Genomic DNA, 22,594 nt, shown 5'->3' with positions numbered 1-22,594 from the left:
TCCTGGTATAATTTCAGTAAAGCTTCACTGTACCCTTCCACGGTTTTACTGTCCTAACTATAATGTGCCAAACTGCACAGAATACTTAAACCGTAGCTTAACGAATGCCTTGTGCAAATTCAACATCACTTCCTTTTTTATATTCAATGTCCTTGTGTATAAAACCTAGACTCCCCTTTTTTATAGTCTTTTCTACCTGCACTCCCTTAAAGATATGTGTATCTGCACATCGAGAACTCTCTGTTCCTCCACTCTTAAGATTCTTATAAATGTAAGTTGTTGTAAATGATATGAAGGGGTGAAGGGATGGGCAATTGCACAAGAGGCCAGCATTGGAGCAATGGGGACTTCTAATGAGTTGTAGGGCTGGAGGAGGTAATAGATAGGGGATAGGTAAAGCCATGAAGAGATTTTTACACACGGATGAGAATTCTAAATTGGAGGCGTTTGGGGGACTGCTCCCCCATGTAGGTCAGCAGGGACAGGAATGATGGGTGAGCAGGACTTTGTGCGGGAGAGGACATGATGGTAGAGTTTTGGAGGAGTTGTAGATTACAGAACACGGAGAATGGGAGGCCAGCCAGGAGAGTATTAGAATAATTGAGTCTGAAGGTGACATACGTGTTTTAGATGGGTTGGGGCATTGGTGGGTGATGTTACAAAGGTGGAAGTAGGCAATCTTTGTGATGGAGAGCATGTATGGTCAGAAGCTCAGTTTGGGCTCAGATAGGACATCAAGGTGGCGAACAGTCTGGTTCAACCAGAGACTGGCTGGGGAGAGGGATGGAATTGGTGATAAGGGTACAGAGTTTGTGGTGGTGGCCGAAGGTAATGGCTTTGGTCTTCAAAATGTTTAACTGGCGGAAATTGCAGCTCATCCAAGACTGGATCAAGGACAAGCAATATGGCAGTGGATGGATCAAGAGAGATAAATCTGGGTGTTGTCAGCATATGTGTGAAAGCTGATTCTGTCTATGGATGGTGTTGCCAAGGGCCAGCATGTAGATGAGGAAGAGGAGGGGGTCAAGGATAGATTCTTAGGGTAAACTTTACTATTTTTCCTCATATTTACTACTTCACATTTCTTTGCATTAAATTGCAAGAGACACCTACCTGCACTACCCTTTCTATGTCTTCCTGCATTCTTCCTCACAGATTGCCATGTTCTCGAAGTTTGTATCATCAGCAAACTTTGATATTATACATGTACCTATGTCCAATTCATTTATAGAAATGAAATATTAAAGAGGTCGCAGCACAGATCCTCAGGACACACTGCTGGCTGCATCCAGCTAATCTGGAAAAAAAAATCAATTTGTTCTTTGCTTTCTTTCCCTAGCCATTTCTCCCTCCAAGCAAACTGCATTCTCCATTATAATGTGTATTGATTTTTGCCACTTTATCAAATCCCTTCTGAAAAACTATATTTGCAGCACCCACTGCATTCCCTTTATCTACACACTCTGATTTCCTTAATAAAAGATAAATTTGGTAAGCACAAACTGCCCTTCAACAAATTCATGTTAATAGACTGACTAGCCCAAGCCTTTCTAAATTTCCACTCTAATTAATCCAATATTATGGAGTCTAGAAGTTTTACCTACAGCTGTGATAAGAATAACTGGCCCATAAATTTGTGGCTCATTTCCTTCCCCTTTAACAAAGGTGTAACATTTGCTATCCTTTGGCACAATTCTGGTTTCCAAACATTTCTGGAAAATTAAGGTTAATGCCTCTACTGCCTCCTCCCCAACTCCTTCACTCTTCTGGGATGCATATCATCTGGGCCTGGTGACATGTTTACTTTTAATTACATTAACCTTTTTATACAGTTTCTTTTGAACATTCATCTTCAGAGTTCTGTGACACCCTCTTAAGGTATTCCTAGAGTCCCACTTTTACTTTCCTCTAAAAGCTGAGGCAAAATACATGAGCATCCCCACTTTGCTCACTTTTTAAGTATAAGTGTAAGTCTCTAAGTGGTTCTTTAATTTTCCTTTGACTAGCCTTTAGTTATGTGCTCATAAAGCCTTACTTTCCATTAATATTGACCACTCGCCTTTAGCCTTCCCAATCTCCCTTTGTGCTTATCCTCTATCCGTTTATATTTTTCATAGCTCCTTTCGTATTATCCCCTCTGCATTTAGCATATGCCTCTTAAACTTCATTTTTGCTTTAACCTTTCTATTTAACCATAGAACCTCAGCCTTTGTGCATTTTACTCTTAGTATATTTAACCTCTACTTTATACATCTCATTTAATTTTCTCCCATTGCTGGTCCTCCATTGGATCTGCCAATTCTTTTTCAACCAATAAATCTGGGCTTCGCCTTTTTTTTGTTCTCTGGATTTGGATGATGCTAGCATGGCTGCATTTGCTGAGAAAGTGGTGGATCTTCCTGAATCACTGCGGTCTTTGTAGTGGTGGTGCTTCCATGATGGTGTTAGGGAATTTTAGGATGTTAACCCAGCAGCAGTTGTAATTGTGTCCTTACTAATGCTAGCCCTTTTTTTCTTTCTCAGGCCTAGCCACCCCAAACCATTTCTGGCTACCAGTTTCAGGGTAGGATTAAGGCACAACTACTACTTTGAGGCTTCATCCCTCTCTACATAGTGACCTTGTGAGCCCACTGAATTCTCCACAAACACCTGTGATTACGTGGATGGACTGGAGAATCTGGGGTTGTTCTCCTTGCAACAGAGAAGGTTGAGAGGAGATTTGATAGAGATGTTCAAAATCATGAAGGGTCTAGACAGAGTAGATAGAGAAACTGTTCCCATTGGCGGAAGGGTCAAGCACCAGAGGACATAGATTTAAGGTGATTGGCAAAAGAACCAAAGGTGACACGAGGAAAAACTTTTTTACACAGCGAGTGGTTAGGATCTGGAATGCACTGCCCGAAGGGGTGGTGGAGGCAGATTTAATTGTGGCCTTCAAAAGGGAACTGGTTAAGTACTTGAAGGGAAAAAATTTGCAGGAACGTGGGGATAGGGCGGGGGTGTGGGATTAGCTGGATTGCTCTTGTATCGAGCCGGCATGGACTCGATGGGCCGAATGGCCCCCTTCCGTGCTGTAACCTTTCTGTGATTCTATAATTATATGACACAAAAATGTAGTCTTAACTCTTCAGAAATTAAGAGCATGATTTCATCTAGGTGATCTTAAACAGGCTATTTTTTTTTAAACTTAAATTTCACATTGATGCAGGTAACACAATGAAATTTGCCATCATGCAATCAGTGATTTTACTATACAAATATGTAGTATTGATTCTCTAAGTGCCCCAAGAAACCAAGAGCCTTTTTTCATCTCAGTAACCTTGAACAGGTATGGTGGCACAATGAAATTTGCCATGGGAGAGAGGGTTCGTAGGGACCATTCAGCCATGGGGCGGCAAAACAACATATCCTCTTATTTACTATGAGCAACATTATGGGAAACCTGCTAGTAATATATTAAGTCTTGGGGATGGTACAAACATCCTGTTAAGTGTCACACTTCCAGTAACACTTTCCCATCAGTTTGTTTATAATGTCCTACTGTTATGAAACCCATACTCATTACACACTTCAGTAATCTGTTCCAGAGGTCAATGACTGTGAAAAGAATACTTCCTAGCATCTAACGTATCTCTCTACTTGCATGATTTATACTTGTGCTTCCTAGTTCTCCCATCCCTACCTAGCTTGAATAACCTATATAGCTATACAGAATCAATTTCCAGCATCATTTTAAAAACCTTGTATTCCCTCTAAGCCTATGTTTCTCCAGTGGAAAAAATCCCCAATTCCTGAGCCGATCCTAATAGCTAAGAGCCCCAAGATTGGGTATAATTTTAGTCACCTCTTTCTGGATCTTTTTATGCACTTAAGTAATTGCCTTCTGCTATCCTCTGGGTTCATTGAGAATGGAAGCATTCTTGGAATACAATTTCTGATTTTGTGTTTGTAAATATTCTGCTTCACTTTGGACTTTTGTGGGATTTTCACCAGGAAATAGTGTTAATAAAAAAAAATAGAATTTGATGTCCGGCAACTTGTAGCATTCCATGCCCTTCTAAGAACATAAGAAATAGGAGCAGGAGTAGGTCATACGGCCCCTCGAATCTGCTCCGCCATTCATTAAGATCATGGCTGATTTTCAATGTCAACTCCACTTTCCTGCTCGATCCCCATATCCCTTGATTCCCTTAGTGTGCAAAACTTTATCGGTCTCAGTCTTGAATATACTCAATGACTGAACATCTACAGCCCTCTAGGGTAGTGAATTCCAAAGATTCACAACCCTTTGAGTGAAGAAATTTTTCCACATCCCAGTCCTAAATGGCCGACCCCTAGTTCTAGACTCTCCAGTCAGGGTAAATAGCCTCTCTGCATCTACCCTGTCAAGCCCTCGAAGAATTTTATACATATCAATGAGATCACTTCTCATTCTTCTAAACCCCAGAGAATATAGGCCCATTCTATTCAATCTCTCCTCTTAGGATAACCCCTCCCTCCCAGGAATCAATCTAGTGAACCTTCTTTGCATCCCCTCTAAGGCAAATTCCCTTCCTTAGGTAAGATGACCAAAACTGTACATAGTACTCCAGGTATGGTCTCACCAGAGCCCTGTATAATTGCAAAACCTCCTTACTCTTGTACTCCAACCCCCTTGCAATAAAGGCTAACATATACCATTTGTCTTCCTAATTGCTTGCTGTTCTTGCATGTTAACTTTCTGTGATTTATGTGCAAGGACACCCAAATCCCTCTGACTACCTTCATATCTAAGTCTCTCACCTTTTTAAAAAATATTCTGCTTTTCTATTCTTCCTACCAAAGTGGATAATTTCACATTTCCTCACATTATACTTCATCTGGCACCTTCTTGCCCACTCACTTAACATATCCCTTTGCAGTTTCTTTGTGTCCTCCTCACAGCTTACTTTCCCACCTAGCTTTGTATTGTCAGCAAACTTGGATACATTACACTCGGTCCCCTCATCTAAGTCATTGATATATATTGTAAACAGCTGAGGCCCAAGCACTGATCCTTACGGCACCCCACTAGTTACAACCTGCCAACCTGAAATGACCTGTTCGTTCCTACTTTCTTCTGTCCATTAACCAATCCTCAATCCATGCTAATATATTACCCCCAATCCCATGAGCCCTAATCTTGTATAACAACCTCTGGTGTGGCATCTTATGGAATACTTGTTGAAAATCTAAATATACTACATCCACTGGTTCCCTGTTATCTACTCTGCTAGTTACACCCTCAAAAAATTCTAATAGGGAAATCATGTTTGACAATCTTTCATAAAACCATTTTGACTCTGCCTAATCATATGATTTTCTAAGTGCCCTGTTACTATGTCCTTAATTATAGATCCTAGCATTTTCCCTACTACTGATGTCAGGCTAACTGGCCTATAGTTCCCTGTTGTGTGTCTCCTTCCTTTCTTGAATATCAGGGTTACACTTGCTACCTTCCAATCCACAGGGACTGTTCTTGAATCTAGGGAATTCTGGAAGATCAAAACAATGCATCCACTATCTCTGCAGCCACCTCTTTTAAAACCCTGGGATGTAGGCCATCAGATCAGAGAGATTTGTCGGTTTTTAGTCTCATTAATTTCTCCAGTACTTTTTCTTTATTAATCCTAATTGATTTAAGTTCCTCACTCTCATTAGACCCTTGGTTCCCCAATATTTCCGGTATGTTTTTTGTGTCTTCTACTGTGAATTCAGATACAAAGTATTTGTTTGATGTCTCTGCCATTTCCTTATTTGCTGGCTGTGCCTCTTTCTCTTGGCTCTGCCTCTAAGGGACCCACGTTTACTTTCACTAATCTCTTCCTTTTTACATACTTGTAGAAGCTCTTACAATCTGTTTTTATATTTCTTGCTAATTTACTCTTGTATTCAATTTTGTCCATCTTTATCAATTTCTTGGTCACCCTTTGCTGATTTCTAAAACCATCCCAGTCCTCAGGCTTACCACTCTTTTTGGCAACATTGTAAGCCTCTTTTAATCTAATACTGCTCTTAACTTCTCTGGTTAGCCACAGTTGAGTCATTTTTCCTGTGGAGTTTTTATTCCTCAAGGGAATGTATATTCGTTGAGAATTGTGAATTATTTCTGTAAATGTTTATCTACAGTCATATCTTTTAATCTAATTTCCCAATTTACCTTAGCCAACTCACCCGTCATACCTACATAATTGGTTTTGTTTAAATTTAAGACTCTGATTTCAGACTTAACATGAAATTCCTAATATTATGATCACTCTTCCCCAGAGGATCCTTAACTATAAGATTACTAATTAACCCTGTCTCGTTACATTATACTAGATCTAAAATAACCTGTTTCCTAGTTGGTTCCTCAACATATTGTCCTAGAAAAATGACTCATGCATTTCATGAACTCTTCCTCCAAACTACTTTTGCCAATTTGATTTCCCTAGTCTGTTTTGATTTATTTTGTAATTGTTGCTCATGCCTTTAGTTTTAAATAATGAATGCAAAATTTCAGCTTCTTACCATATGGTTATATTTGAAATAAAGTTTTATAGACTGATCATTTTTTTTTCAGAAAATAATTGGAGTGTTCAAACCAAAAACAGAAGAGCCCTATGGGCAACTAAATCCCAAATGGACCAAATTTTTCCACAAGATCTGCTGTCCGTGCTGTTTTGGCCGAGGTTGCCTCATACCTAATCAAGGTTACCTGTCAGAAGCTGGTGCTTACCTTGTAGATGAAAAACTGGGGCTGGGAGTAGTACCAAAAACAAAGGTATGTTACTGTAAGTTTTAAGGAGATCACTGAAATAAACAAATTACATCACCCATCTTCTGCACCTAAGATTAGAGTAAAAGAGTGATATCACCTGTATTTGTTCCGCTTTTTAATTTTGCTGTTGGAAGTGCTCTTGAGGTGACACTAATTTTTCATCATGAGCATCAGGTTAAGTGAGTGGGCACGAAAGTGGCAGATGGAGTATCATGTGGGGAAATGTGAAGTTATCCACTTTGGTAGGAAGAAATAGAAAAGCAGAATATTTTTTAAAAGATGAGAGACTAAGTAATGTTGGTAGTCAGTGATTTGGGTGATTAACATGCAGGTACAACAAGCAATTACATAAGAACATAAGAAATTGGAGCAGGAGTAGGCCAATCGGCCCCTCGAGCCTGCTCCGCCATTCAATAAGATCATGGCTGATCTGATCCCAACCACAAATCTAAAGAACACAAGAAGTCGGAGCAGGACCCGGCCACATAGCCCCTGGGCCCTCTCCGCCACCCACAGGGCATTGACCGATCCGAACTCAGCTTCATGTCCAATTAGGAAGACAAATGGTATGTTAGCATTTATTGCAAGGGGGTTGGAGTACAAGAGTAAGGAGGTCTTGCTGCAATTATATAGGGCTCTGGTGAGACCACACCTGGAGTACTGCATACAGTTTTGGTCTCCTTACCTAAAGAAGGAGATACTCGCCTTAGAGGGGTTGCAGCAAAGGTTCACTAGATTGGTTCCTGGGATGCAAGGGCTGTCCTAAGAGAGATTGAGTAGAATGGGCCTATATTCTCTGGAGTTTAGAAGAATGAGAGGTGATCTCATTGAAATGTATAAAATTCTTAGAGGGTTTCACAGGGTAGATGCTGAGAGGCTGTTTCCCCTGACTGGAGAGTCTAGAACTAGGCGTCATAGTCTCAAGATAAGAGGTTGGCCATTTAGGACCAAGATGAGAAAAAATGCCTTCACTCAGAGGGTTGTGAATCTTTGAAATTCTCTACCCCAGAGGGCTGTGGATATTCAGTCGTGGATTATATTCAAGACTGAAATTGATAGATTTTTGGACACGAGGGGAATCAAGGGATAAGGGGATAGGGCAGGAAAGTGGAATTGAGGTCAAAGATCAGCCATGATCTTATTGAATGGCGGGGCAGACTCAAGGGGCTGTATGGCCTGCTCCTGCTCCTATTTCTTATGTTCTTATCCCAAGTTTCAGAATGGCCACATGACCAGTGCAACACCCTCTGCTTTGCCCAAATAATGTGTCTTCACCCCTAACCAGTGATGAGCACCCTCCAATGCACCAATGTGAACATTATGTCCCATATCAGCCGTTCTTACAGATTGAGGTTGCCAGTTTTAATGCAGATTTATGCCCAAATTGTGGGTATTTTTGTATTTATAGACCTATTTTGAAACTGGCTCAGTATGTTTTATGTAGAAGTCATGCAGCCAGAAGAGACTTTCCCATCCCATCCAGCCTGAGTCTTCAACCCAAGTCCCAAAAGTGAAAAGATTCAATATTACTATTCTAATGTAATAAATATTATAGATTAACAACAAAGGTATGAAATGTATACCATCATGCAGGTATGGAGATTTAACTTTGAGTTGTATGGCTGCCTTTTACTTCCTTATAAATTATGTTGCTGTCTTCTTGAAATATCTACACCTTAACAGAAGTCTTTCTCCCTTTTAAAACCACTGTTATCAGCCCCCTCCCCTCAACAAAATATACACTATACCCCTCTGTCTTGTCCAACTATCACCCCATCATAACTTTCTTTTCCTCTTAGGATTGAACGCCTCATCGACTTAAAATGCCATTTGAATTCCTCCAAACTGGTTTCCACCCTGCTCACAGCACCAAAATGTACTTGACCAAAGTCAAAATTGCATCTTCTGTGACTGCGACCGCGATGACTTATCTCCTCTTCTCCTTAACTTGTCTGCGATGTTTAATTCCATGGACTGTCGTTCTCCTCCATTGCATATCCTTTGTTGTCATGCTCTTGCATGATTCTACTATCTATCTGAACACAATCAGTGGATCTCCACCAATGGCTTCTCATTCCGCCCCATCCGCTGTCTTCTCCGGAGTCGCCCAATATTCTATACTTCATCCCTCTCCTCTTAGCTACGTGCTGCTCTGCGGGAATCTCATCAGCAGACACGGGGCCTGCATCCATGTATGTTGATTACCCCCAGCTCTACCTCTTCACTAACTCGCAGCCCTATGCTCAAATGCGGGCTTTCAGACTACCTGTCCAACATTCGTTATGGATGAGTTATGACTTCCCCAACTTAACATCAGGAAGACCAAAGTTGTCATTTTCAGCCCCTGATATAAACCCTTGGCATTGATTCTTCCCTCTCCCTGGCCATTCACTCAGACTGAATCATCCAAAACGTTAGCTTCTGTTCAACCCAGAACTGAGCTTCAAGTTGCACATCCTATTAATCACCTAGATCACTTATTTCGTCCTGTGCAGCACTGCCCACCTCTGCTCCTACCTCAGCCTCTCTTGTTAAAACTCTCTTTGTGCTTCTGTCACCTATAAACTAAATTATTCTAATGCCCTCCTTCCTGTACTCCCATCCTTCACCCTCAACAAATTCCCACTTGTTCAAGACACAGCCACCTGTATCCTGTTGCCCTCATCCTCGCTGACCAACGCTGCCTGCGTGCCCAATGTATTAAATTTAAACTCCTTGTTTTAGTTTTCAAATACCTCCGTTGCCTTGCCCTACCCTATCTTTGCAACTTCCTCCTGCTCTATGTTCCCCCACCACCATTCCTGACTCTGGTGGTCCTCTGACTCTGGCCTTTTGTTCATCTCTCTCTTCCCTTGCCCAGTCTACTTATTAAATGGCAGTCTTCAACTGCCTTAGCCCCACTTTCTGGAACCCCCCTCTCTAAACCCCACTGCATTTGCACTTCTTTCTCTAACTTTAAAAGCCTTCCCAAACCCCATCTTTTCAAACAGGGCTTTTGATTTCCCCCATCCCCAATCTATCCCACCTCAGTTCCATGTCCATTTTAATGTTAGACACTATATAAATGTAAGTTGTTGTTGATGTCGTGCTTTGTTCATTAATGCCAGCAGATGGCTCCAGTGTTAAGCTATATACTCCAAACATTTTGGTGTCAAACCACTCTATTGCCAGCTGCAAGTGTTCTTTTAGTATTATAAAGTTGTATAGATATATGCACAATCCTGCTATAAGTATGACATTTTATGTTCAGTGTTTTTAGTGATTTTGCAAGGAATCCATCAAGATATGAATTCAGAATGCTGTTCCCTGCTGCATCATTTTCAAAATATGCTCCAGTAATAAGCCTAATTTATACATGCTTTCTTTCTTTTGTTTTCTTTACATAGGTAGTTTGGCTTGCAAGTGAAACATTCAACTATAGTGCAATAGATCGTGCAAAATCCAGAGGAAAGAAATATGCTCTAGAAAAAGTGCCAAAAGTTGGTCGCAGGTTTCATAGGATTGGGCTGCCTCCTAAGGTATTTATCTTCAAAATCTTTTGTAGGTAATAGCAGTCTGAGGTTTTGTGGTCATTTCAGTATTTTTAAATTTGTGGCATTTGCTTGAGTATACAAATAGAGTAAATTATTTAGAAACAAAGGAATAGAATTTACAAACATACGTACAAAATTGATGGGCAGGGAAAGACCAGCTGGTCCATCAAGCCTGCCCCGTGCCATGATGGTCGGACATTCATGGCCAACACTTCTTCCCTCCCCCTCCGATCGACCAACCTCCCACACCCACTCCTGCAGCCATATAATTTCCTGGGAGAGGTGAAAAAGCCCAGGGCCAATAAGAGAAAAAATACTCTAAAATTCCTCTCCAACCCCCTCAGGCGATCAAAACCAGTCCAGGAGATCACATGGACCAAGTGTTATCTATAAAGACACTTCTCTTCTATATGATGCGATCTCTGCCCCAGTCAGGAACCGGTCCAGCTCCCTTTTGAGGGCAGAGTGTCAGCACCACCTCACCAGCTGGCAATGTATTCCAGAGGCTCTCAATTCTCTGTGAAATGAAGAACTGTCTAATATCCAATTTATTCCTACTCTTCCATAGTTTAAACTCGTGTCTCCTGGTCCTCCCCAACCTGTTAAACTGGAATAATTTATCAATAGGGGTGCTATACAGCCCTTTAAATTTTTTTAATAGACCTCTATCAGGTGACCTCTAAGTCTTTGCTGCTCTAAAGTAAATAATTGTAAACAATTTTACAACACCAAGTTATAGTCCAGCAATTTTATTTTAAATTCACAAGCTTTCGGAGGCTTCCTCCTTCCTCAGGTGAACGTTGTTGGAAATGTTATCTAAAGTAAATAGACCAAGGTCCTTGAGCATATCTGAGTAGCTGAGGTTCTTTAAGCTAGGAATCATTCTTGTAGCTCTCCTCTGGACCTTTTCCAAGGCCGCTATATCACCCATCATGTGGGGGGTCCAAAACTGGGCACAGTACTCTAGATGCGGTCTGACCAGCGACCCAATACCTTGTTAGCTTTAGTTACAGTTTCTCTACATTGGTCATGAACCTTTAGTGATCTGTACACAATAACACCAAGATCTTTTTGTCACTCAACCTCTTTCAGTATCGTTCCCCACAAATGATGCGCACATTCTGTGTTGGCCCTACCAACATGCATGCCACTACATTTATCTAAATTAAATGCTATTTGCCATGTGTGGCCCACTCCCCTAGCACTTGTAAATCTTTTTGGATCAGTTTGAATCTGCCCTACAGTATCCTTTAGTGGCCGTATATGGTCCTTTCTTCTGACTACGGACATAGCTTAAAAAAAAGCTTTTGCTATTCCTGCCACAATTACGCGCCATCATCTTTTCAATCTTATGACTGTTTTTGTCTTCCTTAATTGCACTCGATACTTTTCTCTGTTTTCCTGCAAGATAATTGCCTTAAGATTGTGGAACACCTACTGTTTTGTTCAAATTTGCCTCTGTACATTCCTTGTCGGCCATAATGGTTTTGGTTTACCATGTGTCCTTCTTTTAACCATTGGGACATATGGCTTCATTCTGTTTGAGAATGGCTTTAAATAGAACCAATTTGTCCTTGCTACTTGATTGTCTATCTAGTAGGGTTGCCCAGTCAACTTTTGCCAGTTCTTCAGCCATTTTTGTAAAGTTAGCCCATTTGAAGGTAAATGATGTTGCTTTCAATGTGTGTGAAATGTTCTGTTCCCCAAAGTTACGCAGGTCAAGGTTTAGTTTTATCTGGACAGGTCTTGCCCTTTTTATTTTTAGATGCCTGTAACTGCAAATATGGTAATATCAAATTTAGAACGAGCAATATGTTTTGGGCAAGGTTTATTAATGAAGCTATCGCTTTAACAATTGACAAAAGGTTAATGGTATGTGACCCCATGACTAATTTCTGTAAGCTAAGATATGGCAAAAGAATGTTCCCACATACACGTAGTATGACAGAGCTTTTAAAGTACAGTACAAGAATAGATGCGCGCACAGTCACCTAGCTATACATGATTGCCAGGCGCACAGAGCAAATAGAGCCAGTGGGCCTGATGGTACGCTGTAGCAATCTATTGAAATTGGCTTCATAAATTACTCTCTGCCCTTGAAAAAATGGATGTCCAATTTAAAAATAAATTGATCTGATGTATAGTAATTTTCCAAAGTGTTATTTATTAAATTTATTGCAATATCAGTGTGTTCAATCAGATTTGGTTTCAGTGGGTATGTGTTTGGTTTTCAATGCTTGGAGCTGTTACTGCTGTTTATTAATGCATAAGGCCCACTAACAGGACTGAGCCACTGCAGGGATCTGCTGGGTGTTCCTTAGTTATCTATGTGCAACAACAAATGCAATAGGCTCTCTGCTACAGCTATTTCTATCGTGAGCGCAGACTGGCACTTCAAGAAGGCATAAGCACAAAAAAGAATAAAATTTAAAGTGTCTTTACAGACCTCAACCTGTATCCTACTTCTATAGGTTGGCTCCTTTCAACTGTTTGTAGAAGGTTACAAGGAAGCAGACTACTGGCTTCGAAAATTTGAAACCAACCCATTGCCAGAAAACACTCGCAAGCAGCTTCAGTCTCAGTTTGAGAGATTGGTGATCTTAGATTACATCATTAGGAATACAGGTAAGTGTCAAATCTCCTTTTGAAGTTGGACTGTACACTTTGCTATTTAAAATTGTTCAGAGAAACCTATTAGCCATGGAAAATGTTTTGTTACCATTGAAGTTAAGTTTGAATAAAAGTTTTACATTTGACTTATTCTGCCTTCTAATTTTGGGTAACCTACCTTTAGAGGTAGAGAATTAGAATTTAGAAAAGAATGTTCTCTTTTCTCTCAATTTCCTCCCTCCCCCAACTCAAGCATATCAATTTAGCACTATTGACATAAAAGCATCAGGCGCACTAAGCCTGCTCTTATATATCTAGTGAGCTAGAAATGGTACCAGTGAATCCAGTGGCATGAAAAAACAGAGTTGTAAAACTAAGTGACGAAATCTGCACCTTTCAATGCAGATAATGGTGAATGCACAGCAATACTTGAGAGGTGTTATTACAAGTGCATAAACTTATGAAATGTAACTTCTGCAATTATTGCCCATCTACAGAAACCATGATAATCGGCTGGCTTGCATCTCTGGCAGTATTAAAAGTCAACTACATAGTGTAAGATTGGAGTCACATATAAGTCAGGTCAGGTAAGGATGTCAGGACTCCTTTCAGTGAAGGACATTAGTGAGCTAGTTGGGTTTTATGATTGTTGTTTTTCCATTGTTAGCCAGAAAATTACCACATTTATTGAATTAAATTTCACAATTTGCCATCTTGGGATTTGAACTGTTACACTCTGGATTGCTAGTCTAGTACAATAAATACTGCTATAACCAGTTTGTCTCTAGTGGATATTTGCTTTCTAAGAGATGTTTAGGTACTAAGACAACATATAAATAACAAGAGGTAAATCTTTTTTTATATATATAAAAAAATCTAAGTAGACTCTAAATACAATGGAGGGACAGCTGGAACCCATTGCCTGAAATTCCTGTATCATGTGGGAACTCCAGGACACTTCAGGTGTCCTGGGTGATTGTGTGCAGGAAGTGCCTCTAGTTGCTCGAGCTCAGAGGAGGCTGAGAATTTCCTGGAATGTACGTTCCAAGAGGTAGTCACCACACAGCCACACAAAGCTCAGAACAGTAATTGGGTGGCCATCTGGCAGGGTAGGAAGAGGGAGGCAGGTAGTGTAGGCATCCTCCAGGGGTGTGATGCTTACTAACCGGTTTTCAGTATTGAATACCGGTGAGAGTGACGATACCTCGAAGGAATGTAGTCTGGAGCATGGCACCGTGGGGCAAAGGACTGCACGGGGGGCACAGTGAAGTGTAGATTTGCATTGGCTATAGGGGATTCAATAGTTGAGGACAGACAGACGTTTTTGCAACCGCCGACATGAGTCTCGCATAGTGTATTGCCTTCCTGGTGCAAGGGTAAAGGATATCTGAGGGTGCAGAACATTTTGAGGAGGGAAGGGGAACAGCCAGAAGTTGTGGTCCATGTGGGAGCCAATGACAGGAAGGGAAGGGGTTGAGGCCCTGCAGTCAGAGTTTCAGGAGCTAGGGAGGAAGTTTAAAAAGCAGGACCTCAAAGGTAGTAATCTCTGGATTACTCCATGTCACGCACTAGTGCGTATAGACATAGTAGGATAAGACAGATTAATGCATGGCTGGAGAAATGGTGCAGAAGGGAGGGCTTCATATTCCTGGGGCATTGGGACCAGTTTTGGGGCAGGAGGGAGCTGTTCAAGATGGACGGGTTGCACATCAACAGAGCTGGGACCAATTTCCTCACAGGGAGTTTAACTTGTGGTGGGGAAGGGTTTAAACTAATTTGGCAGGGGGGTTGGCCCCAGGATGAAACATTAGAAAGGAGAAACAAGGTGCACCGAGGACTGGGAGAGACAACACTAGAGTAAAGAATAGTTTGAAACAGGATGGATCAAATGGGGCAAATGCGAGATAGCCTAAAATGAGTTTGGAGTGCATGTGCATAAATCCACGTAGCATGGTAAATAAGGTTGGTGAGTTGCAGACACAAGTTGCCACATATAGTGGTAATAGAGACTTGGCTCGAAGAAGGGGGAGCATTGGGTATTTAATATTCCTGGCTACAAAGTATTCGGGAAAGATAGGGCAGGAAAGAAAGGCGGGGGGGTGGCAGTATTGAACAAAAACTATTATACCACTGGAAAGGGATGATGTAGTTGAGGGGACAAAGACAGAATCTATTTGGTTAGAATTAAGGTAACAATAGAGGAGCTATTATGCTACTGAGTGTATACTAAAAGCCAGCAACTAGTGGGAAGGAGATGGAGGAGCAAATTTACAGCCAAATTACAGAAAGATACAAGAACTATCGAGTAGTGGTAACGGTGGACCTCAAATCTCGATTATAGACTGGGATGGTAACGGTGTTAAGGGCAAAGAGGGGGAGCAATTCCTGAAATGTAAACAAGACAACTTTCTTGAGCAGTGTGTTTCCAACCCAACGAGGAAGGAAACAGTCCCGGATCTAGTTCTGGGGAATGAAGTGGAGCACGTGGACATGTTTCAGTGGGGAAGCATTTGAGGAACAGTGATCATAATATCATGACATTTAGAATAGTTATGGAAAGGGACAAGGAATAATCAAGTGTAAAAATACTTAACTGGAGGAGGGCTAATTTGTGAGTTTAAAAAGTGATCTTGCCCTGGTGGATAGGAATCAAAAATTGGTAGGCAAAACAGTAATTGGAGAATGGGAGGCTTTCAAAGAGGAAATGATTTGGGTACAGAGTAGACACATCGCTACGAGGGGAAAAGGAAGGACATCCAAAGCTAGAACTCCCTGGAGGACTATAGAGATAAAAAGGAGGCTTATGAAAAATGTACAGTTCATAATACAGTAGAGAAGCAAGCTAAATATGGAAAGTACAGAAGAGATCTGAAAAAGGGAATAAGAGGCAGAGAGTATGAGAATAGATTAGTGGCTAACATATAAATAGTAAAAGGGTGGTCAAAGGAAGGGTGGGCCAATTCGGGGGAAAAGATCATCTTATGGAGGCAGAGGGTATGGCTGAGGTACTAGATTAATATTTCGTATTGGTCTTCACTAGAGAAGAGGATGCTGCCAATGTAGCAGTAAAGGAGGAGGTAGTAGTGATATTAGAAAGGATAAAACTATATAAGGAGGAGATACTTAAAAGGTTGGAAGTACTCAAAGTAGAAAAGTCATCTGGTCCAGATGGGATGCATCCTCGGTTACTGAGGGAAATACGAGTAGAAATTGCAGAGACTCAGGCCACAATCTTCCAATCCTCCTTTGATATGGGGGTGGTGCCAGAGGACTGGAGGATTGCTAATGTTACATCCCTGTTCAAAAAAGGAGAGGCTGATTGGCCTGTAATTGCCAGGTTTATCCCTAACGTCGGTGGTGGGGAAACTTAGAGACAATAATCCGGAACAAAATTAATTTGCACTTCGAAAAGTATGGACTAATAAATGAAAGTCAGCACGGATTTGTTAAAGGAAAATCGTGTTTGACTAACTTGATTGCATTCTTTGATGAAGCAACGGAGAGGGTTAGTGAGGGTAGTGCGGTTGATATTGTGTATATGGACTTTCAAAAGGCATTTGATAAAGTACCACATAATAGACTTGTTAGCAAAATTAAAGGGACAATGGCATGGATACAAAATTAGCTAGGGGACAAAAAGCAGAAAGTAGTGGTTGTTTTTTCATACTGGAGGGAAGTATACAGTAGTGTTCCCCAGGGGTCAATATTAGGACTGCTGCTCTTGATATATATTAATGACCTGGGTATACAGTTTATAATTTCAAAGTTTGCAGATGATACGAAACTCGGAAATATAATGAACAATGTGGAGAATAGTAACAGACTTCAGGAAGACATAGACAGACTGGTGAAATGGGCAGACACGTGGCAGATGAAATTTAATGCAAAGAAGTGTGAAGTGATACATTTTGATAGAAAGAATGAGGAGAGGCAATATAAACTAAATGGTACAATTTAAAGGGGGCGCAGGAACAGAGACCTGGGGGTAAATGTACACAAATCTTTGAAGGTGGCAGAACAAGTTGAGAAGGCTGATTTAAAAAAAGCATATGGGATCCTGGGCTTTATTAATAGAGGCATAAAAGTACAAAAGCAAGGAAGTTTTGCTAAAGCTTTATGAAACACTGGATAGGCCTCAGCTGGAGTATTCGATTCTGGGCACCACACTTTAGGAATGATGTCAAGGTCTTGGGGAGGGTGCAGAAGAGATTGACCGGAACGGTACCAGGGATGAGGGACTTCAGTTATCTAGAGAGACTGGAGGAACTGGGGTTGCTCTAAGAGCAGGGAAGGTTAAGGGGAGATTTAATAGAGGTGTTCAAAATAATGAAGGTTTTTAATAGAGTAAATAAGGAGAAACTGTTTCCGTTGGCAGAAGTGTCAGTAACCAGAGGACACAGATTTAAGATGTTTGGCAAAAGGTCCAGAGGCGACGTGAGGAAACATTTTTTTTATGCAGTGAGTTATGATCAGGAATGCACTGCCTGAAAGGGTGGTGGAAGCAGTTTCAATAATAACTTTCAAAAGGGAATTGGATAAATACTTGAAGGGAAAACATTTACAGGGCTATGGGGAAAGAGCAGGGGAATGGGACTAATTGGCTAGTTTTACCAAAGAGCCAGCACAGGCACGATGGGCCGAATGGCCTCCTGTGCTGTATCATATACTATGAAGTGAATTTAATGGAGAACCGTACTATAGAAGAAACTAATATAAATGCAAATGTGGAAAACCATAAAGACCACATTAATGTAGAAATACGTGAACAGTTACTTGACCATAAAAAAGAGAAAAGCATGATGGGTATTTGACTAATGTTAACTCCTTGACTCCCATACATAGGGTAGTTACAATTTTACACACACTCACAGAAAGACGCAATTGTCCTTAGTATGTTGATAATTAAGTTGGCTGTCCAGATGCTTGGTACTGTCTGGCCTCCCCACCCCCCCCCCCCCCCCTTTCCCCCATGCAGATAAGGGTATTGCTGGCTTATAATATAATGAGAATACAGTTCTTGAGAGGCCATGTAGCCTTGATTCTGACTTCAGCCCTGTGATTAACCAGCTTTGGAATTTAGGGAGGGGGCCACGCTGAAGGAACATTCTGTGGGATAGAGATAAGGATACAGCCTTTAGTCGGTTTCTGTAACTTACCCCGCGCTTTTGTAACTAAGGCAGGATTGTGAAATGTATGTATACGTGTCCCACTTGTGATTGGCTCTTGGGAACTGTCAGTTAAGCTATGCTCTCGCTGTAAATGGTATAACTATGCAACGCACTGAATGTTAATTGCTTGTTCTGTTGGACTTGACAGACTCTGGTGGGAGTCACTGTCAAGGCAATAAGACCAAGTCCTGCGCGCAGAATAAAGCTTCTGTTTAACTCTGAAGGTGTATTTGACTCAGTGATTGCTGAACCAGACTGAGGGTAAAAGAATCCAGTTTATCACAGAGTTCTTTCATCCTGTCGTCTTCCCCCAAAAATGCTAGGTATTTTGGAACAGCCTTAAAATCTATTAGGTTGGAAGTATTAGTACATAAGTGTGAACTGTTGATGAATTGGTGAAATTGGTTAAGACAACCAAATGAAGACATTGACATACAGGAATACTATGAATTGGAGTATCTCCTTGTTCCCTTAAGTATAGAAGATTAAGGGGTGGACTAATTGAGGTGTTTAAGATTATTCAAGGATTTGCTAGCGTAGATAGAGATACACTATTTCCTCTGGTGGGGGAGTCCAGAACAAGAGGGCATAACCTTAAAATTAGAGCTAGGCTGTTCAGGAGTGATGTCAGGAAGCACTTCTTGACACAAAGGGTAATGGAAATCTGGAACACACTCCCTCAAAAAAAAAGCTGTTGAGGCTAGGTCAATTGGAAATTTCATAACTGAGTTTGATATACTTTTGTTAGGTAAGGGTTATGGAATCAAGGTGGGTAAATGGAGTTAAGATACAGATCAGTCACGGTCAAATTGAATGGTGGAACAGACTCGAGGGGCTGAATGGCCTACTCCTGTACCTATGTTCTTATGGAGTTGGATATAATGAAGTACCTACGCCGAGAGAACAGTTAAGAGGTTAGATGGATACTGTCAATTTCTGATTCTCTGACCGTTTTAACTGGTTGTCTTAAATGGATTGAAACTTTAAGATAGCATAATAATTCCCAGATTGGTGCTGATGCAGCCAAGAAAAATGTTGAAATGGCAAAGATGTATAAGTAGCACCTGTAGAGGTCAGCATGAAACTCAAGCAAATAATTAGAAGATTCCTTGGCCAGATGGAACGCACACAATCCTGAAGGAAATGGGCAAGTTCTGTATTTTTAGAAGATTCAGGAGCACAAGATTATGTACCAGCATTTTTGAGTTTTTCTCCTCTTCCCTTCTCTTCCCCCACAGATAGAGGAAATGATAACTGGTTAATGAAATATGAAAAGCCAGAAAACACAACAGAGCTTTCTGATAAGGTAGGTACTGGAAATTCTCACATGATTAAATGCAGAGATCTTTCTGTAAAGTGTAACAAAACTCACCTGAAGGTAAGCAATTTGCAACATTGTCTATTACAATCTTAATGGTAATTTTTGTAACAATGGAAAAATGCAAGCACATTTTTATTACAGAAAATAGTTATGCAGAAATGGAAAATTGTTCTAAAGTAATCCTGGAGTCAATTTTTCCAAAATCTCTATTGTAGGAAGGAGGCTTAAGAAATATTTCATGCACCATCACATGACCGTGTGATTTATTTTAAAAGTGGGTCAGTTATTTCTGTCTCTTATTTTTATGTCCAATTTGTATTGTAGAATGTTTGGAAATAATGGCTACCTTCACAGTCCTGATAGCTGTGCATTAATGGCACTACTTTTGCCCAGTGAATCCTCTAAAGCATAGTTGATTGAACGAGACCCATTAAGAGTCAATCATTTCACCAAAATGGAAGTTTGCCCAAGCAACACTACCATTTCTGCTCCCGGTTTCTGATTATATTTAATTAAAAACTTGCCATTTGTGCACATCCATAGAGCAGGACAATTGTCCACTGCACTTTAAAGTGTTACATGTCAAGTGTGTATCTCACAGGTTCAGGTAATGACTATCTGCTAAGTTAATCATGCTTGTTTGCTCAAATATTGATGAGCTATCAATGACACTAGTAGACAGTACTTCCATCTTTTCTCCCCTCTCCCCATCCACCACCCCCAGTATCGACTGGTACATACATGAGAGATCCTTGAAATACCTAACTTGAGATTGCCTGGCTTTGATGCTGCTATTGTTAATTAGGAGGCAAAATGGAAAATATTTCTACCTAAGATTGAAATCCAGGAAGTCTTTGTGGTGCAGTACAGATTGTGATTGAACTAATCATTTAATTTGGCAAAATTAAGAACGGGCAATGGTATTTGCTCAGGTTAGTTAAAGTAGGTATTCAAGTATGTAAAACTTATGTATATTTTGAAAGTTAGCATTAAGCCCTGAACTACATGCACTAAATATTCAGGTGACTAATTTGGCAGTAGCTATATTTTAGACAGGAGCTGTCTTAAAATAACACATGATTTCCTACGGTAGTAAATGGTGTTTCAGTATTCAAGAGGATGAATCAGTTGCATTCTTGAACTTTTTTTGAATAAAAAGTCCATTACAATTTACTGTTCGACTTTATAGTTAACAACTTGCAAATCGCAAAAGATCTAAGCACAGATGACTTAACACCATTCTGGCTATCCAGCTCATTCTTTGACAAGTTTATGGTCTCCATAAAGTGTCTGCCTATCACTTGAATGATTCCAGTGTTTCTGCCTCCAGAACTTTACTAAATTAATTTGTTTAAAAACTATAAATCAGTTTCATTTGAATTTTTCCCAATGAGTCTGTTTTTCTTTTACACCATTCCTCAGGAGATTGACCAATATTAGTTCATAGATCCATTCACAGCTTCCCCGATGTAAATAAATACTCTGTCCATTGAGGCCCTGAACTGCGTAGACCAGGGAGATCCCCAGTCTGTGCTGAGTTAGCTGACCACCTTTGGGGTGGCGGTGCAGTTAGTCTTGGGTCAAGTGAGTTCAGGAGGAGGAGGGGCGGTGGTGGAAAATAGTCAGAGTTCCTGCTCCTGGTGGCTATTAGATGGTACTGCTGGAAAGTGCATGTGGGCGGACATTAAGTGGAGCCAGGAACAGGCTTGGTTGTGATGTCCTCCACAGTTGAATAGCATGACAATAATTGCTTTGTAGGCTTATACAAATATAACACCCACTAGGGGAGGTACCAAAAGGCTGTCAGTGCCCATATAGCTGGTGCAGTAAGAGGCAATGCCCACAGGTGAGGAGAAAATTGGGACTGAGAGATAGAAATTGATACAATAGCTAGACATAGTTCTTTTTTGTTTTGTTTCTTTTTACTTAATAGGTATTGATTTAAGTGGAATTGACATAATTATCAATGAAGTGGATTTCTTAAACCTTTTACGTACTGGTGTTTATTGATGTATGCTGTGTATGTATCAAAGTAACAAATTCAAAACCTATTCTATTTAATAGGACTCTGAATGGGCACATAACAAAGAGCCAGTTATTAAAATTGCAGCTATCGACAATGGATTAGCTTTTCCATTTAAGCATCCTGATGAGTGGAGAGCTTGTAAGTACATTTAGCTGTGAGCCCTATTTTGTTTACTTACATGGTTCTCAGATTTTAGATTAAAACATTTTCTGTTATCCAGAAAATTATAAATTATCCAGTTTATAATCAATTTTTGTTCCGGCAGACAAATCACCCCGTGCTAATAATAAAGAAACGGTTGACCTATTAGCGCACAGACCAAAACAGACACCAATATAACCAACATGGTAGCCAGAAACAATAATAGTAAAGCTGACGCATCAATACTTAGCAACTGCGACGACAGTATCAATTAAATTTGTGATTATACCAAGATTAGCTGAAGATAAAAGGCGATTAATTTTTAAAATCTGTTTATAGCCCTATCTGTATTTGTGTGTGTACTATTATCGTGCTTTTAAAAGTGTTTGCTACAATGAATGGCATTTTCCAGTGCTTTGTCGCTGGAATAAAACATTGTGAGGTTGCCGATGTCTTCCAATGCTGCAATATCCAAACTGCAACCTCTGAGTCCTGACAATCTGGCCTACAGGGCGTAGATAACTCCATTCTATTTGGTTTTATATTTCTTATTCAGTAGATTATACTGTTTAAATTTTGTGTATTTGCAGCTTTGAAAGGGTTGTACCGAGTGCTGCTGCCTCAACCCAAATCAGAACACCAAGATTTGCTATTAGCTGCAGCTTGAGATATGTGCAAATTAATAGGAGCATTGATTTTAAACTTTATATATGATTCATAAGCTCACAAAGATTAAAAGCTTGAATATTGCAGCTCTTGTTAGGCACTTAAACCATAAGTTTTAAAGACAGAGAGCACAGGATAAACATTTTTGCACAGAGGATTGCGAGGCTATGGAATACACTACTGATTGAAGCATATACCATATCAGCATTTAAGAGTGGGTTAGCTAGGTGGCTGAAGGAAAAGGGATATGGGAACAGAGCGAGCACATGGGATTAGGACGACTGATGGTGTGGCGGATCGTTGTTTCAAATCTTGTACTGGAGTTATATTTCTATGCATCGGATTACACTT

At 40.4% G+C, this 22,594-nt stretch overlaps 1 protein-coding gene across 1 annotated transcript in view; it reads left to right on the top strand.

Moving 5' to 3' along the window:
- The window catches only part of pi4k2b (phosphatidylinositol 4-kinase type 2 beta), a 49,699-nt gene that overhangs the window by 20,164 nt on the left and 6,941 nt on the right, over positions 1 to 22,594 (top strand). The window contains exons 2-6 of the mRNA XM_067989154.1: positions 6,581 to 6,781; positions 10,165 to 10,296; positions 12,783 to 12,936; positions 19,328 to 19,395; positions 21,475 to 21,574. Coding sequence (XP_067845255.1) covers positions 6,581 to 6,781; positions 10,165 to 10,296; positions 12,783 to 12,936; positions 19,328 to 19,395; positions 21,475 to 21,574 — 655 coding nt within the window. The remainder of the gene's footprint in view (positions 1 to 6,580; positions 6,782 to 10,164; positions 10,297 to 12,782; positions 12,937 to 19,327; positions 19,396 to 21,474; positions 21,575 to 22,594) is intronic.

The sequence above is a fragment of the Heptranchias perlo genome, chromosome 1 (genome assembly GCF_035084215.1).
Source record: "Heptranchias perlo isolate sHepPer1 chromosome 1, sHepPer1.hap1, whole genome shotgun sequence".
Classification (NCBI taxonomy): Eukaryota; Metazoa; Chordata; class Chondrichthyes; order Hexanchiformes; family Hexanchidae; genus Heptranchias; species Heptranchias perlo.
This window is presented reverse-complemented; position numbering and strand designations above follow the sequence as displayed.